This window comes from Takifugu rubripes, chromosome 19, assembly GCF_901000725.2.
Source record: "Takifugu rubripes chromosome 19, fTakRub1.2, whole genome shotgun sequence".
Lineage (NCBI taxonomy): Eukaryota > Metazoa > Chordata > Actinopteri > Tetraodontiformes > Tetraodontidae > Takifugu > Takifugu rubripes.
In genome coordinates this window covers 13,879,953-13,907,941 of record NC_042303.1, presented here as the reverse complement: position 1 = coordinate 13,907,941, position 27,989 = coordinate 13,879,953, and the positions used below count along the sequence as shown (strand labels likewise).

Sequence of the window (27,989 nt, the reverse complement as noted above, 5' to 3'; positions counted from 1 at the left end):
ACACCATTTCATCTGGCTTTGAATTCTTTAGAATCTTGTGCTGTACCCATTTTTATTAACATGTCTAGTCATATCTGTCTGTTCTCTGAGCCTTGTGCTTTTCTCCTCTCTCTCTGTCGCTGTCTCTCTCTCTCTCACACCTTCCATCAGCTCATCACTTCATCAACAACCCATCATACCTCAGCAGAGTCACTTTAATCCCCAACTTTATTCATTTATGTATTCATTTATTGGTGATAATTTCCAGCTAATAGAAAATTCCATTAAGACTCAAAGAGCTGTGATGCAAACAGAAAACAATTTTCACTATCTTGATGCACGGCTGCTTCCTTTTTTCGGTCTTGAATTGTTTTTTGCAGTTTTGCCTACACTTATTTTTTTCCTTTTCTTACTCATCAGAGGATTCGCATATAATGACTTTTAGTATCCGACTAATGGAAGAGGCGTGTCAAGTGTCAACTGGAAGTTATTTTCAAAATACCAACATGTTTCCCAGCACATTTGTCCCTCACACTTGTGATGATCAAATACTCTGGTTGGCAGCAACAATGTCAGTTTCTTCTGGTCTCTGTGTTTTTATGTCATGTTGCACACCTATCATTTTATACTACATTGAATACCTTTAATATTTCTGAGCTGATTCAGTCCTGCTCCGGCTGTCTAAATCCCGTTTTAAAGCTTTCCCATCCCATTTACATCCAGGGACTGTAAAGAAGAAGCTGATTTGACAGCTCAACACCCCCTGGTGTGCAGGTCCATGCACAGCTGTAGTGATAGCAACCAGGAGGTCCATCTCGTGTCTTTTGCTTGCTCTCAGTAAAGACTCGGGAGGTCATCCAGGGTGCTGACCACACACCTCCAGTGCTTCATCTCTCTTTCTCTGACCTTTTTTCCTCCTCTTTGTCTCTGTGTTTCTCCCAGATGCCAACGAGATTGTGCTGAAAGCTCAGATTCTGGCTGGTGGCAGAGGCAAAGGCGTGTTTGACAGCGGCCTAAAAGGCGGCGTGCACTTAACCAAAGAGTAAGTACGCCCCAGTGCGGATTTCACATCTAGAGTCGCTGTCTGAAAAGGATTCGGATTATTTACGGCGACAGCAGCTTTTACAAAAAGGAGGCTCAAAGAGCGTTCTGAAGATGCTCCCTTGGCGCGAAGACGCAGGATTGTTCCGCAACAGTTTTCTCTTTTCTAGCAAATCTCCTCTTTTGTACAGCTAACCTCAATTAAATGTTGGAAATGGTTTTCTAAGGTCAACAAAAGTGTTATGAGCCAAGCAGAGGTTTATTTTGTACCACCAGGACTTGAGTGTGACGTCTTTCTCCAGTGGAAGATCTCACTGATACCTCCTGCTTTTTTTTATCCACCCAATGGAAAAAAAAAGAATTTGCATTTCTTTGCATTTTGCTTAGAATACCGTCTTTTTCTGTCACCTCCCGCGGGCCTAAAGGGCCTAATGTGATTTATGACAGTTGACCCAGACGTGTGTCATCATCACCCTACTTTAGGCTCCAGAGTGGCTGAAACTTTTTCCCTTTTCCTTCAAAGCCAGACTCGCCTGAACACTGCGACACCAGCGTGCACTTCACCTTTGTCTCATTTATCAAACAACGGGCACAGTACCCCCCCCCCCCCCCCCAAAAGCTTCATTTTTATTCACCTGCTAAACCGGAGCGTGCTGATAGACACCGCCCTGGCATTCAGCCCCGGCGTCCCCAAAAGCTCCGACAGAATATGTAATCCGTCCAAGAAAGTGCTGAGACGACGCTTTTTTTCAGCAGACCAGAGGAAAACACGTTGATTAGTCGCCTCACCTCCGCGTGCCGGCCGGCTCTGATGAGGTGAGGGTTTTTTTTGAGATCTGACCTTTTCTCTCCGCTCTCCTCCAGCCCAGCTGTGGTTGGTGATCTGGCCAGTAAGATGCTGGGTTTCAATCTGAGAACAAAGCAGACATCAGAGGAGGGAGTGAAAGTAAAAACGGTGAGCCAATCTGTTGGTCGTCGTCATCGGGTTGTGCTAATGTCCTCCCGTTTGAGCGCAGCAAAGCTGCTCCGGTGACTGATTTTACAGATCTGTCCAGGAAATAAAGAAATGGAAATGAACACCGTAGCGCTTCTGTTTAATGATGACTTGAAATAGTTGCTGCCCGCTGTTGTTTGCCTCCAGCTCTTGCCGCCGGCTGATGATGGCTTATTGCATAAATTGAAGTCGCTCTCTGTGAGTTTTGGTAGTGTGGTAAACAACTGTTTCTGTGTTGTCGCTAACAAGCTGGAATATCATTTTTTTTCTCTTGCACGCTGCCTGCACTTTCTGCTCCAAACAGTCCTTTTCAGGTGACGGTGCCTTCTCTGTTTACAGCCTCTGCTCGTGTCGTGCTCCCCCGTCTTCCTGCGTGCTTTCGCTTTCTATCAAATTAAATATGCAAGAACCTCTACTGGAGTAAAGAAGCAACTGGGTGACTTTCATTATGGAACGCAAGATGCTGGTAGCTGTGATGTGGTCGGACGACAGCCAGACCTGAGCTGTTGGCCCCCTGATGTGCTTTAGCTAATCGCCGCCACAGAACACCCCTGGAGGTTCTACTGTATTGATTTCTTGCCACGCATCTAGCTGAGGTGTAAAAGAAGAAAGCAAAATCATATTTAAGAGCAAGCTGAAAGAAAAGCAGGATGTTTGGTCCGGGTGAATGACCGGGACGCACGGATATAATCTCTGGGTTCACATGAAGGGTTAAGGAAGCTGTCCATCTTCCCCATAATCCCCATAGCTGCAGCGGCTTGTTTATTTCCATCGGGACAGGTTTCCCCTCCTTTTTTATTTTCTTTTTTTTTTAATCCCGCTTGCCTCTGCTCTGCTCTCGTCTCTTGAACTCTAACCGTAACGTTCCTGCCTTTTTTCCCGGCTGTCACATGTTTTCTGTGCTTTGTAGAGTTTGCCATGCTCTTCCTTTTTGTGCGGCCGTGTTTGAAAAGGTTACCACAACCTTGTAGAAAAGAAAAAAGATTTAAGAATCTTTAAATCTAGCTGCTTGGCTCAGTTGCTGTTCTGTGTCCAGGTGATGGTGGCTGAGGCTCTGGACATCAGCAGGGAGACCTACTTTGCGATCCTAATGGATCGGTCTTACAACGGCCCGGTCATGGTGGGCAGCCCGCAGGGCGGGGTGGATATCGAAGAGGTGGCTGCCAGCAACCCGGAGCTCATCTTCAAGGTACAGAATGTTTGCTGTCTGCGGTTTATTACATGTAAATTTAAACTGGTGCTTTTCTCAACAGCCAGAAAACAATAGATCCAGTAATGAGAGCACGCTGGGTGGACCGGGTCAGTCAAATGAACCCAATTAGTAGCTAATGAGTTGTACCCTGGTGACATAATCAGCGAGAAAAATATCAAGTACATGACTTTTTTTTTTTTTTACCTTCTTTCCAGGTTCACATAGTTTAGAGAGGAAGATTTAATTCAAATGCCGATTCTTCTGCAGCACGGTGCTGTGCTGGCAGGATGGGTACAAGGTCACACTGGAAATGACAATACTGTGCCTTTTATTTGGTAATGTCATGGTGGGGAACGCACGTGTTTCATCCGGTGCTCTCGGCTTCAATTTTTTGAATGTACCAAAGAAGTGGTGAAAGGGCCTCCTCAGATGTGATGATACAGTAGCACCGCTCCGGTTCTTTAAATCATTTCAGCACGGGAGCAATTTTCTCTGTTCCCCTTTTACACTCGGGTGGAACAGAAAAGCATCTGCCCTGTTCGGCTCGCTGTTTTTTTGTTGTTGTTGTTGTTTTTGCATACTTGCAAAGACAGAGCCAAAACTCTAAATGCAATTTATTTATGACGCTGATGCAGAGTAATGCACTCAGATTGTCACTGATGTCGTGGCATTAATAAATAATCTGCATCAGGAGCTTCGAGCGTACATGTTTACTTTTAAATGATTCATTTAGTAGCCTAAGAGGCTGTGTGTAATTAACAATGATGTTGCACACTGCAGCTTTGCACTGAACTGGAAGCTTTTCTTAATTTTAGTACCTTTAGGTCACGTCAATGCGATGCAGCTGTACCGTTTCTCTTTAAATGTCACTCTTTTGTCTCAGTGTTTTCCTCCATTTGCTTCTGTTTCCCAATGAATCACTGCAGGAAGTCATAGATATATTTGAGGGCGTGCGAGATGACCAGGCGCTACGCATGGCGGCTAATTTGGGTTTCAAAGGAGCTCTGCAGAGACAGGTATTCACTACAAACTGCATGAGAAGTGTTAGACAATAACTTTATTATGTCATGTTGATTATATTGTCAAAAGCCAGTACAGCATTCTGACTCCTGTCTGTCCATCAAGACCCCAAGTTAGATCTAAATCAGTATTTTAAGAAGATATCACTGTAAAAGGAGTCACCAACCACTTTAGAACTGAATGGTAAAACTAAAAGGTGGCTTTTATGTCATCAGTGAAGTGTGGATTCACCTTCAGGATGGAGACATTAATGTAAGCAAAGGCTGTGGCTCTGCAGCCCCACTGGCTTTGGGTTCTCAGTCAAAAGCATGAAGTAATCACTGTCCTCTCTGGACCTCACAGGCAGCCGACCAGATTAAAAGGCTGTACGATCTGTTCCTCAAAGTCGACGCCACTCAAGTCGAAGTCAATCCTTTTGGAGAGACACCTGAAGGACAAGGTACCCTCTGTGTGTGTGTGTGTGTGTGTGTGTGTGTGTGTGTGTGTGTGTGTGTGTGTGTGTGTGAACCTCCTTGTTCTACACACTTTCCCCTGAACATGTGATTATAATCACAACAATTCCATACGGGTTTTCTCACCTGCTGACCTTTTCTTTGTCTCCAAATGACCACGGGGAACAGGAATAGTGCACGTACGCTGCATGTCGACGAGTGTTGACGATTACTAATGGTTGATAACAAACTAAAGGCAACAATCTGTGATCAACTATTAATGAGAAACTACTGAATCATCCCTTAGGGGACAAATCTTATTATCTGATTAGCTCAGTGCTGCGTGTGAGGCCGTGGAAGTCGGTCGGTCGGCTCAAATGAATCTTTAATTGATGGCATTTATTCCTGCTGTTACGAAGAGAGACTATGCCAGCATCTTACTGTTGCTACAATCATTCCTGCTCAGGTTCATCCTGTTGACGGATGAATCCGTTTCAATAAGTAAAGCCTCTCCTGTGGGTTAACAGGTTAATATTTCAAGTCTTCGTGATTCTTCTGGACACAATAATAGTAGGGAGGAAGCATTATCCAGCCGCGGTGCTGCCGGCTGAACTTTTTTTGAACTCGGTTTTCCTCCCAAAGTAATCGGAGCAATTGTCTCGTCAGCAGCGCTGAAAGTCAAGCGACTGCGACGTGTTCCATCCAGAGCAAAGACGCACCACTGCTTTGATGTTCTTTAGTTCCCTCAGACAGATTCTTGTTCAAAGGCCGATTAACCAGACTGACAAGACCAGTTTGTTGTTTTCGGGATGTTTTGTGAATGTTATTGAGCGAAATGTCTCCTTCCTGGGGCCGTATTATTAGAGAGCGGAGTTTCTGATCTGGGAACCTTTTATTGGGCTTGTTTCTTTATTGATCAGCCTTTTTTATTTTAAAAAGCATCTATGGAAATATGAAATATCTATGGAGTATGATGTCTCCCTTCATTTTTGTGGAACTGTGCTCTCTTTAAAATAAATGCTCTCTTTTATGCCTTAGGGATAACCATATATATGACTGTATACTGTTGTAAGCCTGAGATGTGAACAAAGAATCCATAATTAATGTACTGTAAATAACCATAAATGAGTAGTTTATCTCTATATTTTCAGATGAAACCCCTCTGTTTTACTGCCTTTACCCCCGTCTTTAACGCTTCTCTGCTCCTTCTTCCTCCCAGTGGTTTGCTTCGATGCCAAGATCAACTTTGACGACAACGCCGAGTTCCGCCAGAAAGACGTGTTCGCCATGGACGACATGAGCGAGAGCGACCCCATCGAGACAGAGGCGGCAAAGTGGGGCCTCAAATATATTGGGATGGACGGAAACATCGCCTGCTTTGGTACAGATGGGAGAAAATTTGGAGAGAATGAATTCCTACACGCACATTTAGAACATTCTAAACACAGCGTACAGTAAAGCTTTAATGTCTCTCCTTAGGCACATTAAGTGAGACGCTCAAAGACATTTAAAACCTGCACATAGAAAAGCAGACTGGATTTCCCTCCACTGTCTGAGGGTTCCAGAAGGAGCGCTGCCGTAACCAATGTGTTCTAATTAGCTATAAACCGCCCAGAAATTCTCCAGTGAGGCAGATTGTTAGCATTCTCATTAACGGGCCCCTCTCTTGTCATAAATCAAAGCTTTAACATTGTACAACAGACTTAACAGGTGCTTACTCAGTGGCCTCATAAACACAGATATGGCTGTAAGCGACACACATACACACAAATACAGGCTGGGTCTAATTTTGTTATGCTTCTGGGTCATGGAGCTTCTGGAAATATAATTTTAATTGTCTTTCTTGGTTCACTGTAGCCTTCAAATCCATCTAAACTGATTTTCACCTTTTTTTTTGGTCCTGTGTGCTCTATAGTCACAAACTGTGTCTTTAATATATAAACGTTAATGCATTTTAAAGCGTAACGTTGACCTTTATGTCGTTCTGCAGTGAATGGAGCTGGGTTGGCTATGGCTACTTGTGACATCATTGATCTCCACGGAGGAAAGCCAGCCAACTTTCTGGACCTTGGAGGCGGTGTTCAAGAGAGGCAGGTGTACGAGGCTTTTAAGCTGCTGAGTGCTGACTCTAAGGTAGGTAAACGCGATTGCGATTTGATAGTAATGTGGTTAAAGAAGCAATAAAGCCGTTTCTTGTAATGAAATGTTGACAAAATCCCACCTACTCTCTCTTTCTTTTGATTCTGAGAAACGCTGTCATAATATGTCATAAATTTCACCTGCAGTTGCCTGATAATGATTGCTTCTTTTCTGTCGGGGCTGCGTTTGTAGGCTCATTATCACATCCCCATAAATAACTTAGCATGAGCGATCACAAAGGATGCTTGAAGCATTGCACGAGGCTGTGCGTCTCAGGAAGAGTGGCAGCTGGGGTTGCATGTCGAAGGCCAGCAACCTCAAATTAAAAAGGATGAGCCCTGCGTCGATACTGCCACGCTACTATGTGTTGGCAGCCATCACGCAGCTAATTCCCTATTGCTTTCGCTCCCAAACTGCTGGACTCGTCTCCGGTTGCCTCTTTATTGGCGGTGCGGCTTGAAATGCGTAGAGGTGTGTGTAATAGGAAGCTTTTATTTACATGTGCTGTTGCAACATTGCAAGGACGTTTGTATTCTTCCTTCAGATTAATTCCAACAGTCATATTGAAAGCAAAGTGGGTCCTGAAGAAGAAGATAAACACCTATTTTCAACAGCGTTGAACATCACCTGTGCTAGCTGCCAGAACTGGTTCCTGTGCAACTTGACACCCTCTTTTCCCAGCAGATTACCTCTCTGCTCTGAGCCTGATGTTGGCGATGATGCAGAAAAACGACAGAAAGTCCTCAGCCGTGACTGTCACGGCTCGTTTCAGCCCTGACGTTTGCCGCCAAACGCGTGGAAGTCTCATAGTTCGTATGTTCGCGAGAGCCCATTTAGGATTGATTATTTATATATTGTACTATAACAGAACAACGATTATATCCTCGTTTAGACTGAAGAGACCTCCTCTCTATTTCTCCATCTCAATCTCTTTTTGGTTGATTCCACACTTCCAGAAGTTGGTGCACTCCTGCTGTCTCTCCCTGTATGTGGTAATAATGAGCTCCCCTCTAATAGAAAAATTGTAAATTAGGATTGGCATTAAACTGGGCCGAAGCGCCATTAGCATTTCATCCGGGGAACCTTGCTTTGATCTGCGGGGGGAATGTTAATCATTTCGTAATAAAAGTGAGAGAGCTGCTATTTTTTCCTCACAATCACCTGAGCTAAAGAGGGAATCTGAGAGGAAACCACGCCCTCGGCTAAATAAACCCGACAAGGCAGGTCCTACAGAAAGTTCTCTTTCTGTAGGACCTGTACCCACTTGTTCTCTTAAATCGCCTTGAAATATTGAGGCAGCGATGCTGATGACCTTCAAACATCCATTAGTTTTTTAGCATTTGTAGAAATCTAGAGTTACAGTTCTGTTCTCTCTGGTAATGAACAGTCTTTGCCACAGGAAGGTTCTGCTAAATGTTAATGTGCTGCTGCTGCTGCACGGGTAGATCTTGTTGTTTGACGGCTTTCATTTTGACTGTAAAGATGCTAACAGATCATTTGTTGTGAGTGAAAAGACGGATGCGCTGGCAGAGGTCAGCTGCTCCGTGGAGATATAAATAACCGGCTGTAATGACACCATGCATTTCCACGATAACAGGTAATTTTGGTGTTTGTGTCTTCTTTCATTCTGTCTTCTTCAGTCGCTTTTCAGTTCCCCTCCCTCCCCCCTCCCTCGCTCTCTTCCTTTCATTCTCCGCTTTGATGTCTGTGGCTCATTGTGCAGAGAGCAGCGTAAGTGTTCTGCTGGCGCTGAATCGCCGGGACGGAGTCTGAGATGACAAAGCCTCCTTTTTCTTGTTTGTGTACTACTCCAGCGCCAACCCTTACAGCAGTCATTATCTTAAATTTATTATTCCCCGAAAGAACAGGCAAGAGCGATGAGATGAAGTGGCAGAGTTGTATAGGAGGGGGAGCGAGACGGGAGGGGAAGGAAAAAAAAAATCATAAAAAATTGATCGTGGGGATGAAATGAATCAAAGCGGTGAGTTGCCGGCTGTAGCCCGGCTCATTGTACAAGACCGCTCGGCTTTGTTTGAATTTCAGCCTTAAGTCAGAACGTATTTACTTTTATCGCTAAAATAAATTGTTGACAGAGCAGCTGAATTTATTGAGCTTTTCTTCACGAGTAGCAGAAGGAAGCGTCAAATTCCAGAAGCCAAATAACCTCATTATCGCCTTGTGCCAGTTCTGTGAAGAAAAGTGGCAGATGGATGTCAAAACGCTTTATGTCGACAGGAACGGGCCCTTTTTTGTGCTCTTTTTGTGTCATTTCTCCTCTCATCAGAAGGCTTCAACACTCCTAAAGAGAACAGGTGGGCTTCTGGAGCTAAGATTTCAGGAGTGGTGGACACTTTCAGTTGGAATCAAGGTGTGATCGACTGTGGCTGGCAACACACCACGGGATTCAGAAAACTCTGCCAAGGTTACAAACCTGGGGGACCGTAGACAATTCCAACCCTTTAATCCAGCCTGGACCACTGGCCCAGACCACAGTCGCAGCCACCTGCTGTTGGCAGTAGGTTCACACAGGCCATTCAAGTGACATGAGATCTCACAGGAACTCAGGTAATCACATGTGATTTCACAGCAAAAGCAAACTCAGACGTGGGTGTCAGAGGTGGATCTGGCTCAGGTTTGAGGCGAAGCAGTGAAATAGTTTGATTCTGCTCAATTGGACCAACGATCAGACGCCTGAAATCTGCCCACACCACAAACATCTTTATATCTCCTTTACAGTTCAGTTGCCCGAGTATTTTTATGTGTGTGTGTTACTGATGTTGCATACCCAAACGCTGGTTTATGAAATGTCTTCGGAGATCCCCCCCCCCCACCCCCACTGTCAGCCATGTGATCCCAGGTTGTAGTACTGAAGCTCCCCTGAAGGCGTCTTTTCACCTTTTCCTGTGAGTGGAAATTTGCCTCCTAGTGCTTTAGATTCGGTTGCGCTGGAGCAAATATATATTATCATCCTTCTTTCCAGCTCCGTGACGCTGCTTTAACTCACCTGTGGTCAGGCCTTTCTCTCTGCGTTGGGGGGGGGGGGGGGTCCGGTCTTGTCTTTCTAACACTACTTTTACTATTCTTTGGAAACGTCTTATTTTGTTAGATTTGAGCACAGCCATTTTTAACGGCGCTCCACTGTTTCCTCCCAGTGTGGCTCAATCCCCTCTTCTTCCTTTCTACGTATTTTCTCTTTCTATCTCTTATTTTCCTTTAGCCTTTCATCTAACCAAATCCTGTTAGAGTCAAATGTGAGGCGCTCCCCCTCGGTTTCATGCCCACCAGATAAATCCTAGAGGAGCCGGAGCGCTGCCGTTCTCATCCCCGTACAGAGATATGGAGCTCATGTCTGTGGCTGCTGATGCTGCATTGGAAGGAAGAAAGCGCTCCATATTTTACAGGCCTGTTTCGTTACTGCGCTGAAACACATGCATGATGAATTAAGCGGCTTCAGGCGCTGCACAAATGCTAATGGGCGCCAACACATGCTCGCACCCTGGCACGTATGTCACACACACACGTGTTGCCCTCCGAGGAATCTGTCAGCTTTTAAATAACAAGAATCAGTTGTGATGCGAGAGTCACGGCATCTTGTTATTTTAGAGGGGAAGGAATTCACCTGGCCGCCTGGAGCCTGTGGGGGGACCCCGAGGGATGTATCGGCTCCCCATGTTATAAACACAGGTAATGCAAAGCCATCACGCAAAGGAGCAAAAACAAGCTTCCACGGTAATGGAGTTCATTCCCAGTGTGCAGAATATTACACAGGCACTAAATAGGGGGGCCAGAGGAGCGAGTACTTTGTCTAGCCTGCGCACTGGGGCTACCATGCTGAGGCCAGGCCACAGAAAGATGAACATTGCTTGTAATGGGCAGACAGTGTGGGGGGTTTATGTGGCTTAAAGGAGAAGTGGCTCTCTGGGTGATGCATGCTTGTTTTTGTTTTTTTCTAAGCAGTGTAGGTCATTGGATTTTTTTTTTCCCATTAAAGGAGAGCCCTTTTTCCACTATGTAATGGTTTTTCTGGAGGTTTTCTGCATTAAATTCCTGCCCTTGTCACGTAATAAAGGGTTTTTTTTGTCTTTTTCCGAGATTGCACCTTACTGGGCGTTTTCATGTGAAACCTGTCGCAGCTCAGCAAAAAACAACATTATTCTCTCACTGCAGTAACACGTGCGACTCAAACAGGACGATATATTTGACTTTAAGATGTAACTGGAATGGAAGTGAACCACAGAAAAGTACTCAGTGCGTCCTTCAATTCCCGGTACACAACTTAGGAACATTAGGAGTGGACGCAACAATGTCAGCATCCAGACCAGCGACAGCTGGTTTAATGTGTGGAAATACATCACGGCCCAAACTTCTATCTATAGGCGGTATCAGACGCCACCGGGGGAGGTTAACAGACTCTGTGCATTCTCCCCCTCATCCCTCTTGTGAAGGTTAAATTGAGGTAGTAGAGGAATCGTCCAGAGATGCACCACGGAGCTGATGACTTGTCAGACTGATTTGCCCTTCAGGGATCTAATGCCTCATCTGTTTCCTGCTCCATATGATCTGCACAGCACGCCATTAAAAACACTGTCGTGGAGACAACACCCTTGCCTAATCATTACGTATGCCTAAAGATGAGTTTTCACCTTGTCCTGGCAACAGTTTGTGCCCGTTTGATTCTCTTTCTCTTCCTCACACACACACACACACACACACACACACGCACACGCAGGTCCCATGGGTATGTCTGATTGAGCGCTCTCCTGTCTGCCATTCCTCATCCGTGGGAAATCAATAGAGGATCTGGGATTGGAGCTTGGGCTAATTGAGCTCTGCTCTCTCTGTTCTCTTATTGCTGCCAAGAGCGTTTTGTCATCGCAGCACCTGGTTCACACCGTGGGACCAGGGGTGTGTGTGTGTGTGTGGTGGGGGGGGGATCAGATAGGGCCTGTGGATGCCACAGGGAGGGTGGCTGCATGTGATTGAGCGACCTTGTGAAGTCCAGAACCCACAGGAAAGGAATTGCAAATTGAATTTATCTTGGTGCTGCTCATCAGCTGGTGGCAGGAGTGTATATCTGAGCTTGTTCGTCCGCGCCGCTCGCTACATCGCCGGCGTGTCTACAGTTTAAAGTGTTCGTTTTGTTGTTTCCACTCATGGGGTCTTCTATGTTTACATTTATAAGTTGGTTAACCACAACTACACGCCTCCATGCCGCCAACCCACTTTTCAGTTTATTATGCAGGTATCTCACATCCAACTCATTAGTCATTATTCCACCCTTTTCCCATGGTTTCGCTCCTAATCTTTCCGTATCCGAGCGACCGTTGTTGTGTTGTTGAGTCACAGCAGATGTGGGCCCCTCTCATTTCATGCTCGCCTGGCTCTTATGTGTTCACATGCAGGGAAATCGTGGAAGGCCGTTGAATTGCCCAGTTGATGCAATCGTCCGTGCTCTGTGAGCCATGGACTGACACCACAAACAAGGTGCCCTCCCGCGTCCTCCAGGATTAATAACGTTGCAGGTCGGTTAGAGCAGAAGCTCTATGTAGAAGCTCCTCACATCGTACCCACAGTAGCTGCAGCAGCCGTAATCCATGCAGCAGACGCTTCAGCAGACGCTGTGGCTCTGCAGAGCACAAATCTGGGAACAAAACATGACTGACCTTTATTTTGCAGTGCGAAACATCTACTAGCCTTGTCATCACTGATTTTTTTCCCCTCCTGTAAGGTCTCAGTGTTTTAATTAAGTTTATTTATCAATCGTGTGGCCTTTGAACAGTGCTATCTGAAATACATATATTATTCAAAGTCAGTAAGGAACTTTTCTTTTATAAAGAGATAAAATTGAGCATTGGGTCTATTTTTTCTGCATCCATATCTTTCCGTGTATGTATTTATTTGTGCTCAAACCCTGGAAGCTTGTTTGTTTCTCTATGCTCGTAAAAACTTGCATTAACCTCGTGGTTGCAGTGGGCTGCAGCTGGAGGCCCCTGGGTTGGGCTGGGACATCTCCTCCTCCTCCTCCTCCTCCTCCTCCTCCTCTCTGCTGTCCACTCTCCTAACACCCTCGGTGTACAATCTAGAGAGTAGTTGTGTTACTTCAAGGAAATTCGACACAGTTCTTCAATTCCAGAGACAATTGCTGCTCCATTTGCTGCAAAGGAATTCACAAATCCTTTGTTTTAAATGTCCTGCCTCTCCTCAGTTCCCCTGCAGCCCATTCATCTACTTTCAGGTAGAGTATTTGTTGCTTTCTGTGACGAGATTTGCCGCCAGCAATACAGCGGGAGAATATTGTCGGTGTAATTGGCTTTTCCCAGCCTGATTTGATACAAGCTTTCTCAACTCTTTATTATCAAGCATAATAGAAAGATGCGGGGACGCGCAAGAAAGTTCCCCCGACACGTCTCCCGAGGAATTACCCGTTTCATTTTTCCTCGGCGGTTGTGATGTAAAGCAGCACGTGTGCATTAGTCCACCTCAGAAACAGACATCAGCAGGCTGGCGTCGCACTTCAAATGAGATATAGAAACAAACTCCATACAGCAATCTCTGCATTTCTATGTTTCAGGATGCTCTATATGACCCATGCAGAGCTGCGCAGCACGTAGCGCCTCACATTTCCCCTCGTCCAACCCTACAGTCCTGGTAATTGACAGCGGGATTTGGTATCGGGTTTTATAACTCGTTTCGGTCCTGGGAAAGCTGTCCAACGTGACACGACTGTTTGCTGCTGTGGCCCGCCTGCCATGTTCCCTCAGCAGCAGACGCAGCGGAGAACATGACAGACTGTTGTTGTGCAGCAGGCGGACATTTTTCTATGGTTTTCAAGCACAAATTCTGCTGAATCTTTCAAAAAAAAAAAGTACAGGTATATAAGGAGGGCCACAACCACAGCACAACCTCCGAAAAAAAGCTTTTCTTTGACTCATTCACACTCCTGACTTCTGTGCTGCCTTTTTTTCTTCTGTATTCTCAGAACCGGCTGTATAATTTTATCAGCCCTCTGACGTTTGGTTTATTTCTCCCTTAGATTCAGGATGAAATAGTGCTCGACAGAAAAATACGCTGGCAAGAGAATAGAGAATGTGTCGCTGGAAATAAAGGTGCGGAAGACGTCGGAGTACAGAAGGCGCTGAGAAAAGGGAGGACTGACGCAGGGAAGGGTGAAACGGGCCGAGGTGTATAAGGGGGGGGTCCTCCAGCAGTGATTACATTGTCCATCAGACCACAGGATGGCCCGCATCAGCTCACAGGATTGATGTTTGACAGAATAATTAGAAAACTGTCTCGGCCTGTAATCACTGGAGCTCATCTTGCCAGAAAAGACTTTCATTCGCTCTCTGTCACAAATACTCGCACACACAAGTGTACACAAACGGCCGGGTCGTCTGCGGCGAGCTGCTGTGCGGGACGCCAGGTTGATGGAGTGGCAAGGCGGAGGCAGTCCTGTTTATATTTGGGGAAGTGAAAGAGTTTATAGGCAGAGGTGGAGAGCTGATCGGTCCACTGGATGCAGGAGTGAACCAGTACTTCCAGGGTTTTAGAAGTGCAGGAGTTAAGGTTTATGGGCTGGAAAAAGCTGAATTAATGGAGTTTTTACAGTGGTTGGCTGAACAGAGGGGCTACAGGACTGAAGACACCCCCTCCTCCATCTCTGGCCTCAACTTCAGGCCTTTTGAGTGCACTAATGCGCAGACAGGTTGGGTGAGAGCGATGCACAGGCTGGAGGCACGCCGCTAATTCCAGGTGTACAAATGTCACATTTGCATTCGGTTGTTTAAAGTTGTTTCCCCAAAGGTATGTTAAAATGATGCAGAGCTTGTCAGGGTTTTTTCCCCTCTTTTTCTCACATTTCCTTTTGAGGTGCTGTGAGTAGAAGAGAAACCTGTAGACTGAGACATTGGTTTAATGAGGAAGCAGCAGGAGTTCACTTGGACCTGAGATCTCCATTAGGATAATACTCTACGCCTCCAGTTCAAAGGTGTTATTATTTGTCCATATTATGTGACTCCCTTGACAAGAAGCATGCCCTTAGATGAAGCTCCCATCGATCCATGCTCTACTCGGGCTCCTTCTTTTCCTCTTGAGGCTTTTATCGGTTCCTCTGATCCCTCTAATACCTGCGCAAACCCATAATGTCTAATTGATATGCTGCTCTGCTCTCCAGAGCTTCAGCAGAAGTCGACAGGGCAGAATGTCGGCCTCAGTGCCGTCGGTCGCCCCCTTTCATGGACAGACAAAAAAAAACAATTTGCATATGAGAGCAAACCACTTGTCTGTGTGATGAGAAAATGTAATATCACAGCTCCCATCTCAGCTCACCGCCTCAGTTATTGTGAATCCAGTTCTGGCCTTGTCTGTCCAGGTCCGTCAATGACAATTCGGCAACAGCTGTCCTGAGGCTGAAGGACGATAGGAATATGTTGTCCACCAAAAGTCAGCGGTGACAGTGCGAAAACACCTTTTGCACGCAGGAAGTGGTTGAGTCCGCTGCAAATTGAATGGAATATATGTTTATCCATTAGTCTAATGTGCTTTTTCTCGGAGCGAGTGGATGGGCTCCACATTTACACATGCAAATGGGGGCGAGGTGGAGGCAAGATTTGCCTTGCAAAGCACACACCCATCTGCCCTTTCAATGGCTCATTGGTGCCCCAGATCAGGTGCGGTCTGAACTGGAATCATTTGGATAATTGACCTTCTCTGTGCATACATCAGAATAAATTAATTCTGATTGGCCATGTAGCATTAGGAACAAAGAGGGGAAAAGGCTGGCTCCTGAAAATTCCACTTCTGGGTTGTTGCTCGGTAGCTGAGGTGATTATGACAGTATTCCCCAAATATTCCAGGTTTCCTTACTTTGGGCAAATATTACTCTGCTTGAAAGGAGTGTTTTGGCTTCGCTCTTTAGGACTGGGACTTAAATTTATGTATAAGATTTTCTCGCTGGCTGCACGTGCGGCTCTCCAGATATCTGCATCTCCGTAAACGACCTTGCCGTTGCGACAAACGTGCCCACGTCGCACGTCTGCAGGAGCCACGCGGTGCCCTGTACGTCTCGCTGCAGCCTGATGGACAGCCATTAACCCTTGGTGAGAAGGTGGAGGAATATTTATGTCTACCTGTCAGCAGTGACAGGGCACCCTCTGGGTATGAATAATAGGCCTGCCTTACGCTCGCTCCGATTGTGGGTCCAATTCACGGCATCACGGCACTCGTGGGTGTGGGTGTGGGTGTGTGGGTTCAGGGGCATCCTGAGACCCTGAGGTGAGCAGCAGGAGATGAGTTGTACACATCTGACTGACACCCTGCTCACCACTGATGATGGCGTCTGTGCTAATCACACCCCATTATTCATGTTTTGGTATGTAATTTGCCTCTGCGTGCCGTTTGTGTTGGTGTCTCAGGGACACTTAAAGTCACACAGCTCCAGTATTTGCCTCCATCACAAAGAACGCACAAGATGATACTTATAGGTGTTCTGAAGAAAGGGATTCAAATGATTCTCATCCATAGCCTGGATGGAGCACCCACGTGGAAAATATGCTCCACAATGGCCCCACAATGCTGTAAGATTCTGTGAACCAAAACAATAAATGTACTTAATTCTTTAAAAACAGTATGTTGATGCTGGCTAAAGGTGGCAGCAGCCTTGGAAGTGTCGTAATATCATGGAAATCTACCGCACAGCTTTGCAGTGGTTCTTATGTAGCATAAACCATCAAGGACGAAGGAAAAACAACACTGGAAAAGCTGCTGTTATTTATAGTCTGAGCTGCAACAATGACATATCAGGGATGTGAAGTGACTCGAACCCCGGTGTTTGTCGCCTGCACCGCGTCTGCCTGGTCCCTCGTACTGTTCCGGTTATCTCCTGAAGCTCTGCTGCATGTGGCTGGTGGTGCTACGCCCGCCGTACGGGAGGAAAACCACAAACCGTTGAGATTATTAGCGATCCTGTCGCTGTGGAAAAGAAGCTCAAACAGGCACAGTCCTGTCAGATCATGGATCGGGCTCGTGTTTCCACGGTGAAACGTTCAGGCAGGGCGGGGTCGCTGCTGCTGCTGCCTCAGCCATGTAGCGCAGCGCGTCGCCATCGTCTCCTGTGTTTGTAGCTGAGAAATAGCATTCCTAAGTGTGTAGTTGTCCTTTTTTAAATTCATTTGTGAGCAGCTTAGCTTATTGGTGTTTTTGTGTTGCCAGCACCTGTCAGACATGTTCAAAACAATCTTAATTGGAATAGTTGGCAGCGGCTGGATCAGAAGACGATTAAAATCATTAAAGACCAGATGCCTTACCATTTTATCTCCCAACTGTCGGCACCAACTGGCCCAGATTGGAACGGATCTCCATCCCATTTGGCCCCCGCGTCTACACAGGCGTCATGAATGTTAGCGGCCCAAAACGTTTTACTGGCGTCCAGAGACGTGTTTTGTAAACATCTAAATCTTTGACAGTAGACAAACTCTCTGAAAATCTTCCCTCTCTGGCTCAGCTTCAACCAAACCCCAACCAGACATTTCAGAGCTCTTCGACAGCTCCGCGCCTCTTCCCAACTGCTTTTGTGGGTAACTTTCAGCGAAAGGAATCAATGCACACACAACACAAGCAGGCTCTTGGAAAATGGGCCAGATTAACTGTCTGAACAACAAACCGAGGTAGCTTTCCTCCGGCAACTGCAGCGATTAGTGGTCAAACATATAGAATTGCACATTGAGAGATCTTGGGTTGCATATTTCAGACCTATTCATCACAAAAAATCAATGCAGAGGCTCTAAAATGGCATCGGCGCGCATAAACAGGAAGTGAATGCTGTTTGGCCACGTAGACGCTGGACCGGAGTTTACCGATTACATCTTGTATGTTTCGCCAATGAAAGCTCGTCTCCATTGGCCATCGACCAGGAAGACGTCAGGCTGGGTCCTTCAGCATCCAGAGAAACTTCAGCCGCAACTGTCTGTCAAATGGGTGTCTCCTCTAGTGACACCGCCGGTCTCTGACATAATGCTCAGGCTGTCTTTACCGTCCCGAGAAGGGGCTGTCATGCTTCAGCAGCCTGGATAATTATTTCCCTCTTATCCCTGCTTGCCAGGGCCAATCCTGGCCATCAATAGAAGCCAGGGACCTGCACCACTTCCCATCACCGCTCTTCATCTCTTTTCTTCTCCATCACTCTTCCTCTATCTGTTTCACTTCGTCTCAGTCTCTGACTTCAAGACCCACTTTTTCCTCAACCTCTCTTCTGTGTCATTCTCTCATTCTTGTCCCATGTCCTTCATGAGAAGGGATTTTTGTGTGTGTGTGTGTGGGGGGGGGGGGTTAAATCTGTGTTATAAATAACTTGAACTCCCAAATCTATAGAAAGCAAATGAATCCTTTAACTTTTTTTATGTGTACGATATAAGTTAAATATCTGAATAAAAATGTAATTTAATCAAAATGTAAAAGTTTATTTTGAGAGCCACTCAAGGTGAAATTCACTCCAGACTGGTCATCAGCCTCTGATCAAGCTAACGTTCATGTTTTTGGACTCAGACCCCAGAACTTTTGCACCGTGAGTCAGCTGGCACTGTTGGTTCTTCTCTCACATCTCCCCGTTGGCTCTGTAGCAATGTGCTACACTTAGCACACACACACTCACACACACACACACGTGTGAACAGATGAATATAAAGGTGAATCGTTTCCATAGAGTGCCACTCAGGACAACAAAATGAGATTATCTTCTTCTTGAGACGTGTGTGTTTCTGCCTCTGCACATCAACCAGTGGCCCCGTGCCCAAGCCACAGGCCCCCAGCAGATCGGAGACAAATAATCACACTCTGCCTAAATAGGCGGGCCGTTGCAGCCTGTCTCCAGCAGATAAGGCAGAACAATAACCCCTAATAGGCCTCAGAGAGACACACACCCATCTCCAACCAGGCCCGTTCCTACCCTCTTTTCTCCTCACTGTTAACAAAAGAAACAAGATGCTTTCCCTTTTCTGCCTCTTCCTGCTGAGAGATTAGCTCTGCTCAACAGGGGTGTAAGCATGGGAATCTGTATTTCACTGATAATTCAGCAGTGTGTGCAGAAACTTGTTAGGACTGTTGCAAAATGAAGATGAATGCAGCGCTTTTATTTCCCCCGAGCGGAAGCTTGGAGGAGAGAAGTGCATCTCCACCATCGTGTTCATTTACTTATTCAACAGCATATGGAGACGTTCTGGTGTTTCCCGGTGTTTCCGTTGTAATGTGCTCCACACACTTCACCTTCTTCTTCTCCTTTTCCTCTCATGCAGTAAGGGAAGAGTTAAAAATAACAGGGAAAAAGTGTTTTTCTTCCATCAGTGGCTTTTTGGGGGCTTTGACACCATTGATCTGGCAGGGCGAAGGTATGAGAGCAGAAATGATCCTATTTTATGAATTCTGAATCATTCCGGTGGCGCGCAGGTTGAAGACACGCTGCAACGCTGCCTCAAAGAAACACAAAGACCCCTCTAACAAGAGCGAGCTGGCGCGGCAAAGCTGATGCTTTTCTGCTGCGCTCTGATGGAAGAAATCCACCTCTGCTGCCAAGCTGCTCACCTGAAATGAACGCTTTTACGGGGGGCGGGGGGCGGGGGGAGGCTGTGTCTGGCTCTCTGATTGAGGCTAAAATGCTCCAGTGCAAGAGTTTGGCTAATTCAGGATCAGGGAGCCTCCATCACGCTGTGTGCTGAATGAAGCAATCTGCTTTGAAACCACGTTGCAGAGCGGAGCTGGATCATGCGTTCGACCAGGTGACATGTTGTCACTGGATGATCTGGGAGCTACGAGAGACCAGGATGGCTGATACGCACATTTTGTTCCTGCTCCTGTTGCTCTATCTGCAGCCTCTCTGTGGATCTTCAATTGGAGGTTATGTTCCCTGTGGGCATAGAGTTCTCTCTTTGGATTACACCGATGCACTCGTGTGGGTGTCGCACCTCCGGACTGCCGATTCTCAACTGTGAATCGGCAGAAGTGGGAGAACTTCTGCGCGGAGCGTCTTGGTGAATGGGAAACAAATGTGAAATAAACCTGGCGAGCTGGAAAACATATAGGAAACTTTGTGCCTGTCACGTCCACATTTCAGTAATCTGTGATTACTCCTGTGTCGGGCTGCCTAAATCACATCTGCTGTGTCATTAACACACTGGCTGTCAATAGCAGACGCACAAATGAAGGAAAGGGCTTTTTCCAACAGACAGTAGAGAAATGTGCTGCAGAGGAGGCGAGTACAGGCATTCAGGCTGCAGAAGGCTCTCGGCTCTCTGCTGCCCCCCAGTGGGACCCTGACTGAACTGTGTGTGTGTGTGAGGTGGGGGGGCACCTTTGATGCTGTCTGGAAAGTCTGACACCAACACCCCTGCTGTGTGGATTCAGTGGTTTGGAGATCAGCTGACAACCTGATTTATATCACCATATTTTTTCAGTGTAATTAAAAGCGTCATTGTGGAAAATCGGGGGTGGTGACCTCGGCCACACCTGCGCACGCCAAAGGTCAGAAATTCAGAGCCACAGTGGACAGAGGAGACACGACTGAGGCCTGAGAACCCACAAGCTGGTGGTGTTTCACACCCCCGGTGCCGACCTCTTCTGCAGCCTTCTCCCTGTCTGACGCTCTTCTCACCTTATTATTCTTGCCAGTCGCACGTAGATGCAGCCGCGCACGTGTTCTTTCAATGTCTGTTGGAGCTCCTGTGTTTACGGTCTGTGATCTCCATCCCAGTCTCATTCCCGCTGTCGCTCCAATAGTTATCCAAGACCTTGATCGCTGGCTGGCCGTAAACACCCTTATCAACCGTTGAAATCGTGCGCATTAGCAGCACATGCGCACGAGCTGCTCATCCAGATCAGCACTTACAGATTAGCAGTGATTATAAACAAACGTGGGGATTAATCCTGTGTGCTCTGTCTACTTCTCCACCGAGCTCGCTGGGGTGATTAGCAAGGTCTAGATCGGTAGAGTGCACACACGCACGCACGTACGCACGCACGCACGGAGCAGAACGAAAAGGTTAAGCCGTCATTAGGTGCAATTTTGCCCCAAAACAAGTCCGTTGATTCACCAGCCAGGATGGTTAGCGCGGCCCCGTGCACAGATGGCACGACACGGACGTCTAGTGCTCGTTTACCGCCCGGTTTGAATAAATCTTCCCCCTCTGCAGGTGGAGGCCATCTTGGTGAACATTTTTGGTGGGATCGTCAACTGTGCCATCATCGCTAACGGAATCACCAAGGCCTGTCGAGAGCTGGAGCTGAAGGTGCCCCTGGTAGTCAGGCTAGAAGGTAAGAACCCCCCCCCCCCCCAATCACAGCACAATAGGTGCTGCACAGCCTCCTCACAAACACGGACTCACGGCTCATTGATCTTCTCCAGGCCAGATTAAAAGCACTTACCCTAATAAGAGTTCCATGACAGTGATTAATGCTCTGGCCTTAAAGCCGCGGTTTGAAATCGGGTTCAGTCCTTCAGCATCTGTCGGTGCTCTTGATGAGCTGTTTGCCTTAAACTGGCGTCGCCCACCTCAGCGCACGGGTCACGCAAACACTCCTCCTGGGGTCGATGCGCGCTGGGCCCGTGCACACAACTGTCAAAACAATCCTTCATTAGCCGCCGCCCATTTGTCTCGGGTGATGATGCAAACAGGCCGGGTCCATAAGGTCGCTGCTGCCGGGTGCTAATCCGAGCGTCTGCTGGCGGGTCCTGGACTCCAGCCTTGCGGAGAAGATTGCTCCAGAATCAATCAGCTCAGGCTGCCAGTTGGGCCGCGGAGCAGCGAGCATCACCCGGTTCTTCAGTGGGATCAGAATGGATTAATTTGCAGGCTTGTAATTGAGGCGGTTCTGTGTGAAGGCCTGGGTTGACATCACCGCAGCAGATTTATATATCCTCAGAGGTCCGCGATAAAGGCCGTGTGATCCAGACTCTAGAACTGCATTTAGACAGACGGTGAGTTTCATTGTGCTCCGTTTATTTTGCCTGGGCCGCTGAAAATGCAACGACATGTCAGCATGTTCTTCACAGGTGGGAGTAGTTGACCTCTCTGACCTCAGGAGAGCATCGAGAACCCAAACAAGCCCAAAGAATGTGATGTTGGCCCTGGATTAAGGGCCAACATCTGTTTCTGCAGGATTAGCACTGAGCTAACACACATACAGGTTAGAGATGCTGTATGATTCATATCATCGTTATTATTCATAGTTATTGAAGAGGATTCCACCCCACATCTTAAAACAGTCCAGTGTGTCCTCACATGACCTATCAATAAATAATAAACGGCCTTTTATTGCCCAGTCTGGCTCTTAAACACTAATAACCTGGATGGTCCTGCAGTGCCCCCTTTGGCCACACTGTAAACAAAGACATATTGGCCCAAGAGGACGGTGTCTGCCTCTGAAGAAATTCCACTTTAATAGCCCACCGAGTCCTGGGAAAGGGTGACTGAATTCGTTTAAGTGTGTTCCGCAGCCTATTGATTTACCGAGCCGTCCCCGGACGCTCGGGAGCAGCGGAGGCTGTTTTCTCCTCCAAAAAAAGGACAAAAAGCCATTTTTCCCCAGTTTAATTAAAGAGGCGTGTGTTCCTCCAGCTCGGAGGAGACGGCATTTTCGTTCCTGACGATGTTGTTAGCGTGAAAGGTAGAACCACAGAATCCTTTGATCTGCTTTGCTTTTAAAACCTGGAACACTAATAGTTATGACTCCACGCTTCATTTTTTTTCTTCATCTTCTTCGGTGAAAAATGAGTGGGAATGAAATGATTCAACATTTTGGACTGTTTAGAAAGAACTGACTGGCACCTTTACTCATTTTAGTTATTTCTTTTGATCCAGACATTCAAAAATGGGGATTTCTTTTTTTTTTTTTTTTTTTGGATTGGTGATCAGTGAACGCATCAAAGGATATCAGCATCTGGTAGGAAATTACACCCAAAGAGAAGATGATTGACTCACTGGAGGAAAGAACAGAACATTCAGAGGAGAAATTGTAAAAGAATCGAGGTCGAGGTCAAAATGGTTTCAAAATTCAAAACACTGACGTAGTTATAAAGGGGAAAAAAATTTTTACCAACATGAAAGTGCAGAATCTTGATCCAACATCCCGCTGTTGCTTCTTCAGGCAGAATTAGTCACTAAAGTTAATAAAACTGATGAAAAACATGAACATGAAGCTAAACCCATTTGCTTTAGAGTTGGTCTCTGGCAGCACCTAGTGGCTGCAGGTGAGCACAGGCAACAACACACGCACGCACACGCACGCACGCACACGCACGCACAGCTGGGTCCTGTCCTCGCTGAGGCTGCTGTGAGCCGTCAGTGCTCCCTGCGGCTCACAGTGGAACTGCACCCCCAGGAAACGCTATTCTCACCCTCCCATATGGAAGAAGCTCACACTTTTAATAAATAGAACCAGTGTTCTCTCTCTTTCACACCCACAAACAACACACACACTCGTGCGCTCGCTTGTGCAGCTTCTCATGAATATTCCTAGAAAGGTAACAAGCTCGTTTTCATGGCGTTCTTGTGTTTCCTGTCATGTGACGGGCTGGCGTGTTTGCGGGGAACCTCTCCTCACCTGAGCCCCACCGACGCTCTTCTGTGGACACACACACAATCTTTCATCATATTTCACCGCCCGGTTCAGGAGAGGGGGGGTCAGAAGCCTCCTCCTGCTCAGACTCTAATTAATGACACGGCAGGATTGATTGTTTGGAGCAGAAGTGTGTTTGGAAAGGCTCATTATCTGACTGGACAAAAGAGATGAAATATTAGGCGTTAAGTGGCGTCGGTAATAGAATTCCTCATGAGAGGGCTATTGATCCGGGAGGGGGGGGCTCCTGGGGATCCACACATCATGTGGTCTTAATTACATGCCAACAGAGAGGAGCGGAGGTCAACCTGGGCACACACACACGCACACAGACACACACACACACACGTCCAGATGTGTTCCAACAGAAGAGTCGCTGCTGTAATTATTGACACATTAAACCTGATTACACGCACAATAAAGGTGATTAGGATGATGCATGTAGCTCAGGTATGAGGTCATTCGCTGCCCTTTGACCTCGCTCCCGGTCCGTATTGATCCTCGGGAGAATAAGAGTGTGTGGACAACATAAAGATGAATCATTTGTATTAATTATTGATGAAGTATTGATCGATCACAGGAAAGTCTAAAGTATGGATGTAGACATATAAACAGGTTGATTTGTTTACCCCCCCACCCCCACCCACCGCCCCTCCGGCTCTGCGGTTGGTTTCATCTCTGCCGGAGAAATTCCCCGCCGCTCACCCGTAACCCCGCCCACCCACCACCATCTGCGCTCCCTCTGGTCTGACCTCGTCGGGACGCCCCCCCGTAACCGTTTTCTTCTCGTCTCTGCCAGGAACCAACGTGCACGAGGCCAAGAGGATCCTGACGGAGAGCGGCCTGCCCATCACAGCAGCGGAGAACCTGGACGACGCCGCCGTGAAAGCCGTGGCCGCCATTAAGAAGTAGAAGCGCTGAGGTCCACCCCGCCGGTCTCGGCCCGCCGTCCACGTCCGACAGTCTGATTTTAGTTCCTGTAAAACTATAAGTGGTACCTTTTGCATTTGTAAATTCCCTTTTTATTGTAAAATTGGATGAAGACCAAATGGTTTGTGCATTCCACGCGTGCGCTCGCCTGACCGCCGCGGCCGATGGCGAACATTGGATCGTTGATCCCGGAAGTCGACGGGTCGTCTGCTGCCATATGGGACAAGCTGTGAATTCTGCATCGGCTCTGTTGAGCTTCCGCCCTCGTGCCTGTTCCGTGAACACTGGGAACCTTTTTGTACACGTGAAGAGAAACTCCGACATGATTGTGTCACAGCGTTTAATCACAAATGCTTCTTGACCGGATCCCTTCAGACTGAATCCCAGATTAAAGCCTATTTTAAAATAACTCTCATCCTGGACTTTTTTGTCCCTCCAACATGAAAACAGGAAGTTCTGACCTCCGCCCCTCTGGTCGCCCAGCGTCAGCTCCATGATTCCGCAGAGCTTTAAGTTCTCCCAAGAGGATCAAACCGTCCTCCGCTGAACCGGCGCCGGCGGAGAGTTCACCGAGACCTCTCCCCGTCAGGCACGCTGACGGCGTGATGGATTATCTGTCGGCGAGAGCGCTCCGACGCCGCATCAACTGCCACCGCCATGAAACACACACACACAAAGGCTTTCTTCCCCTCCTGTACGCATTGGAAAGTTTTCCAGTCAGAAAACTGGAGCTCTGTTTGTTTCAGTGGCGACGCCGACCGCCCGTACTGGTGCTTGATAACATTCCTCACACCTCCACCGCCGTCGTGAAATAGGTGCAGGATCTACCGCCGCGTCCCTGCTTTCTAAACGCCCCCCGACAGAAACAACAGGCGCCGACCTTGACATAAGAGAAACATCGCTGGGTAACTCCTCGAATGTATTCTGGATTGATTAATCTCAAGCGTCTCTATCACCAGGAGTCATCAGGAGACAAAACTCGCAGGTCCGCGGCTCGTTACCACACCTTGCCGGCCGAGCCGAGCCGTAGAAATGGGCTGAAGGGTTCAATAATTGCCTTATTTCATGCTCTTCTCTCCGAGTGTCAGAAATATCCCCGCTGATGGATTGGACGGAGGAATTTAAGGCTTGTTAAAGGAGGCTTCTCGGGCCCTGCTATTGTTTAATTCAGTGTCGAGCTGGAGGTCACGATGGAATGTGCCTGCTGATTTACTCGGCAAAATTAGTGCCGCCGCTTCGTATAAATATAGATGAGGGGAGAAGGAAGCTTTGGAGGTCATCGCGGAGACTTGTGTCATGTTTCCCAGAGCCTTAAACCGGGCTAATGCAGCTGGAGGGAGCTAACGTTGCGATTGAAACCAGCCCTTTATACATTCCTCTCCTTTAATTAATCAGAATTATTATACTGCGCCGGTCCCTTTGTTGCCCCCCCCCATCCTTTGCTGCTTTATTTGTCTGTAATTGCCCATTTTGCTTCCTCAAAATGTGCCCCCCCCCCCTTATTTTCACATGGCTCTGAATTGATGTCAAAGCGGTAATTGCCACTTTGCGAAGCTGCCGCAGCGTTTGGGGCGTGCGGGAGCGCCGTCGCTCGGGAGAAACTTCCCTTCGGACCGGGGGGGTCAAAGCCGTCTCGCACCAAGTATTGGACGTTTATTGAGTCACTCGGCGGCAACAAAGATGAACATATTAGTTCATAACGCAGTAATGGAGGAGGAATTGCCTACTGGCGGTTGCTCAGTATTTACAATTTTCCACGTAGCTGCTGTAGACACCAGGAACAGAGTGTGTGTGTGTGTGTGTGTGAGTGTGTGTGTGGGGGGGGCTGTCATATGTCCATATGTGTGTTCTCCTAGTTTTAAACAGATAGTTGCATACAGGGTCAGGGTGTCCATAATCGAAGGACGTTTGAATTACCTGCACAGTCTCGCTGGATTTAGCCACGCGGCGTCCGATTCTGAGAACCGGCCGCGATGTGCGACTCTTTCTCCATGACGACGTCCTCTTGCCTTCCAGGACAGCGTCCAGCGTGTCCACCTCCAGCTCATGTCAGAGGTGAGCAGATGAACCTCCACTACGCCTGTTCTGCGTCTGAATTTCTGCTCTCCAACCCTCACACACCTCTTTACGCGCGCCTCCGTCCCAAAAACGCTGGTCTCTGATGCCACCTGCTGAGCACAAATAAGGGTGAGATCTCTTCCTGGGGGGGGGTTGACAGGAGAGTACCGTGATTGTGTCGTAAATATTCACTGAGTGATTTTCTTTTCTTTTTTAAACTCTCGTCACACGTTTGCTTCTCATGTCAAGTGGTGAAAATAAACTGCTGCCACCTCCAATCTCTAGCATTCATTTACTCTGTAACACCTGAGCCTTCAGCCCTGTAACACTGAAGCGTGCTTTGTGTGAACAAAAAAAAGTTGTACCGCGGAGTGAAGGTGCCTTTGACAGTCGCTAGCGATATCAGTGTTTTTCATCGCCGTCTCTTTCCCGCCCGCCGTCCTCGGCTGAATATATGAATCCTGTGGGTGTCGGTTGCTATTGCCGTCAAAGCCAGAGACGCTTTGCGTGGAGACACCTGGGAAAAGTGGCCTGTCACCTGTGATTCCAGTGGCGATTCACAGCGGCGGTAATGGCGCGGTGAAGGCTGAAGCGCTCTCGCACGCTGAGCTAGAACCCGACCTGGTAAACAAGGTGATGAAACTGAACATGAAGAATAAAATCTGCCAGGTTGAAGGTCTTGTTTATGATGGAGCGGCGCGTATGGGGCGGGTGTTGTGCGAGCCGTGTGTTTGGCCTCCGTCGAGTTTGTGGAAGGATGTGAGGAGTTGTTTGGGTAGCGAAACACACTCGAAGCTGTTTGTGCTCCGCTCATCAAACGAATTGACAATGAGGTAAACTTCAGGGGGACTAACATATCCAGGCTCAGAGCAGAGATAATGGCTGACAGCTACTAGCATGAATGCTAGCTACAGGTGAGCAATTGCAAACTTATCTCCCCCCTTTTGTTTGACAAACAGGATGGTGATGGCTTGGTGGGGCAGCTTCAGCGTCGCCTCTGCAGAGGTGCTTCCTTAATGCTAGCAGTCGCTAGTTTGGCTGGGGGGGGGGGTGTAATAAACCCTGCATTTTAGGAAAACTAGCATAATTTGTCTTTTAGGTGGAAATGTGTCTTAATTGCTGTGAATGTTTAGGAGTTTTGCTTTGATATTTACCAGTTTTGATGTGGCATTATTAAACAGTAAACCAGGACCACTACACCAGTCCTCCCAGTAAGACAGACTGGGAGGTGGTTTTAAGAGCTGGGTCGGCTCTCCAGGATGAGCCATTACTTGCGTTCAAGGGGTATTTTAGAGTCTTCCTCCTTTTAAAATTCTCCATTACCTGGGTCAATAGAGGGTAATGTGAAAAGAATAAATACCCCCCACGCCCGAGACTGCAGCCCTTTCTCGGCCGGCGTGCACGTACACACACACACACACACACACACACACACATACACTGACGCTTGCTGTCAGCCCGTCTGATTGCCTGTTAGGAGGTCTCACCCACCGCGACAAGTGCCCTTTTCTACGGAGAACGGCTTTGGCCGCCGTGTCAGATATGGGGATATTAATGAATGCGTGCTGACAGTGGTGGGGGGGGCGGGCAGCGGTCCTGCCTCGGC

General features: G+C 47.4%; 1 protein-coding gene across 1 annotated transcript in view; it reads left to right on the top strand.

Annotated features, from left to right (window-relative positions):
- suclg2 (succinate-CoA ligase GDP-forming subunit beta) overlaps positions 1-26,659 on the top strand; it is a 45,008-nt gene extending 18,349 nt beyond the window's left edge. Inside the window, exons 3-11 of the mRNA XM_003973500.3 lie at positions 922-1,021; positions 1,885-1,975; positions 3,051-3,203; positions 4,133-4,222; positions 4,569-4,665; positions 5,877-6,038; positions 6,648-6,790; positions 20,971-21,091; positions 24,195-26,659. Of these exons, the coding sequence (XP_003973549.1) occupies positions 922-1,021; positions 1,885-1,975; positions 3,051-3,203; positions 4,133-4,222; positions 4,569-4,665; positions 5,877-6,038; positions 6,648-6,790; positions 20,971-21,091; positions 24,195-24,307 (1,070 nt within the window). The 3' untranslated portion in view covers positions 24,308-26,659. The remainder of the gene's footprint in view (positions 1-921; positions 1,022-1,884; positions 1,976-3,050; positions 3,204-4,132; positions 4,223-4,568; positions 4,666-5,876; positions 6,039-6,647; positions 6,791-20,970; positions 21,092-24,194) is intronic.
- The last annotated feature ends 1,330 nt before the right edge of the window (positions 26,660-27,989 follow it).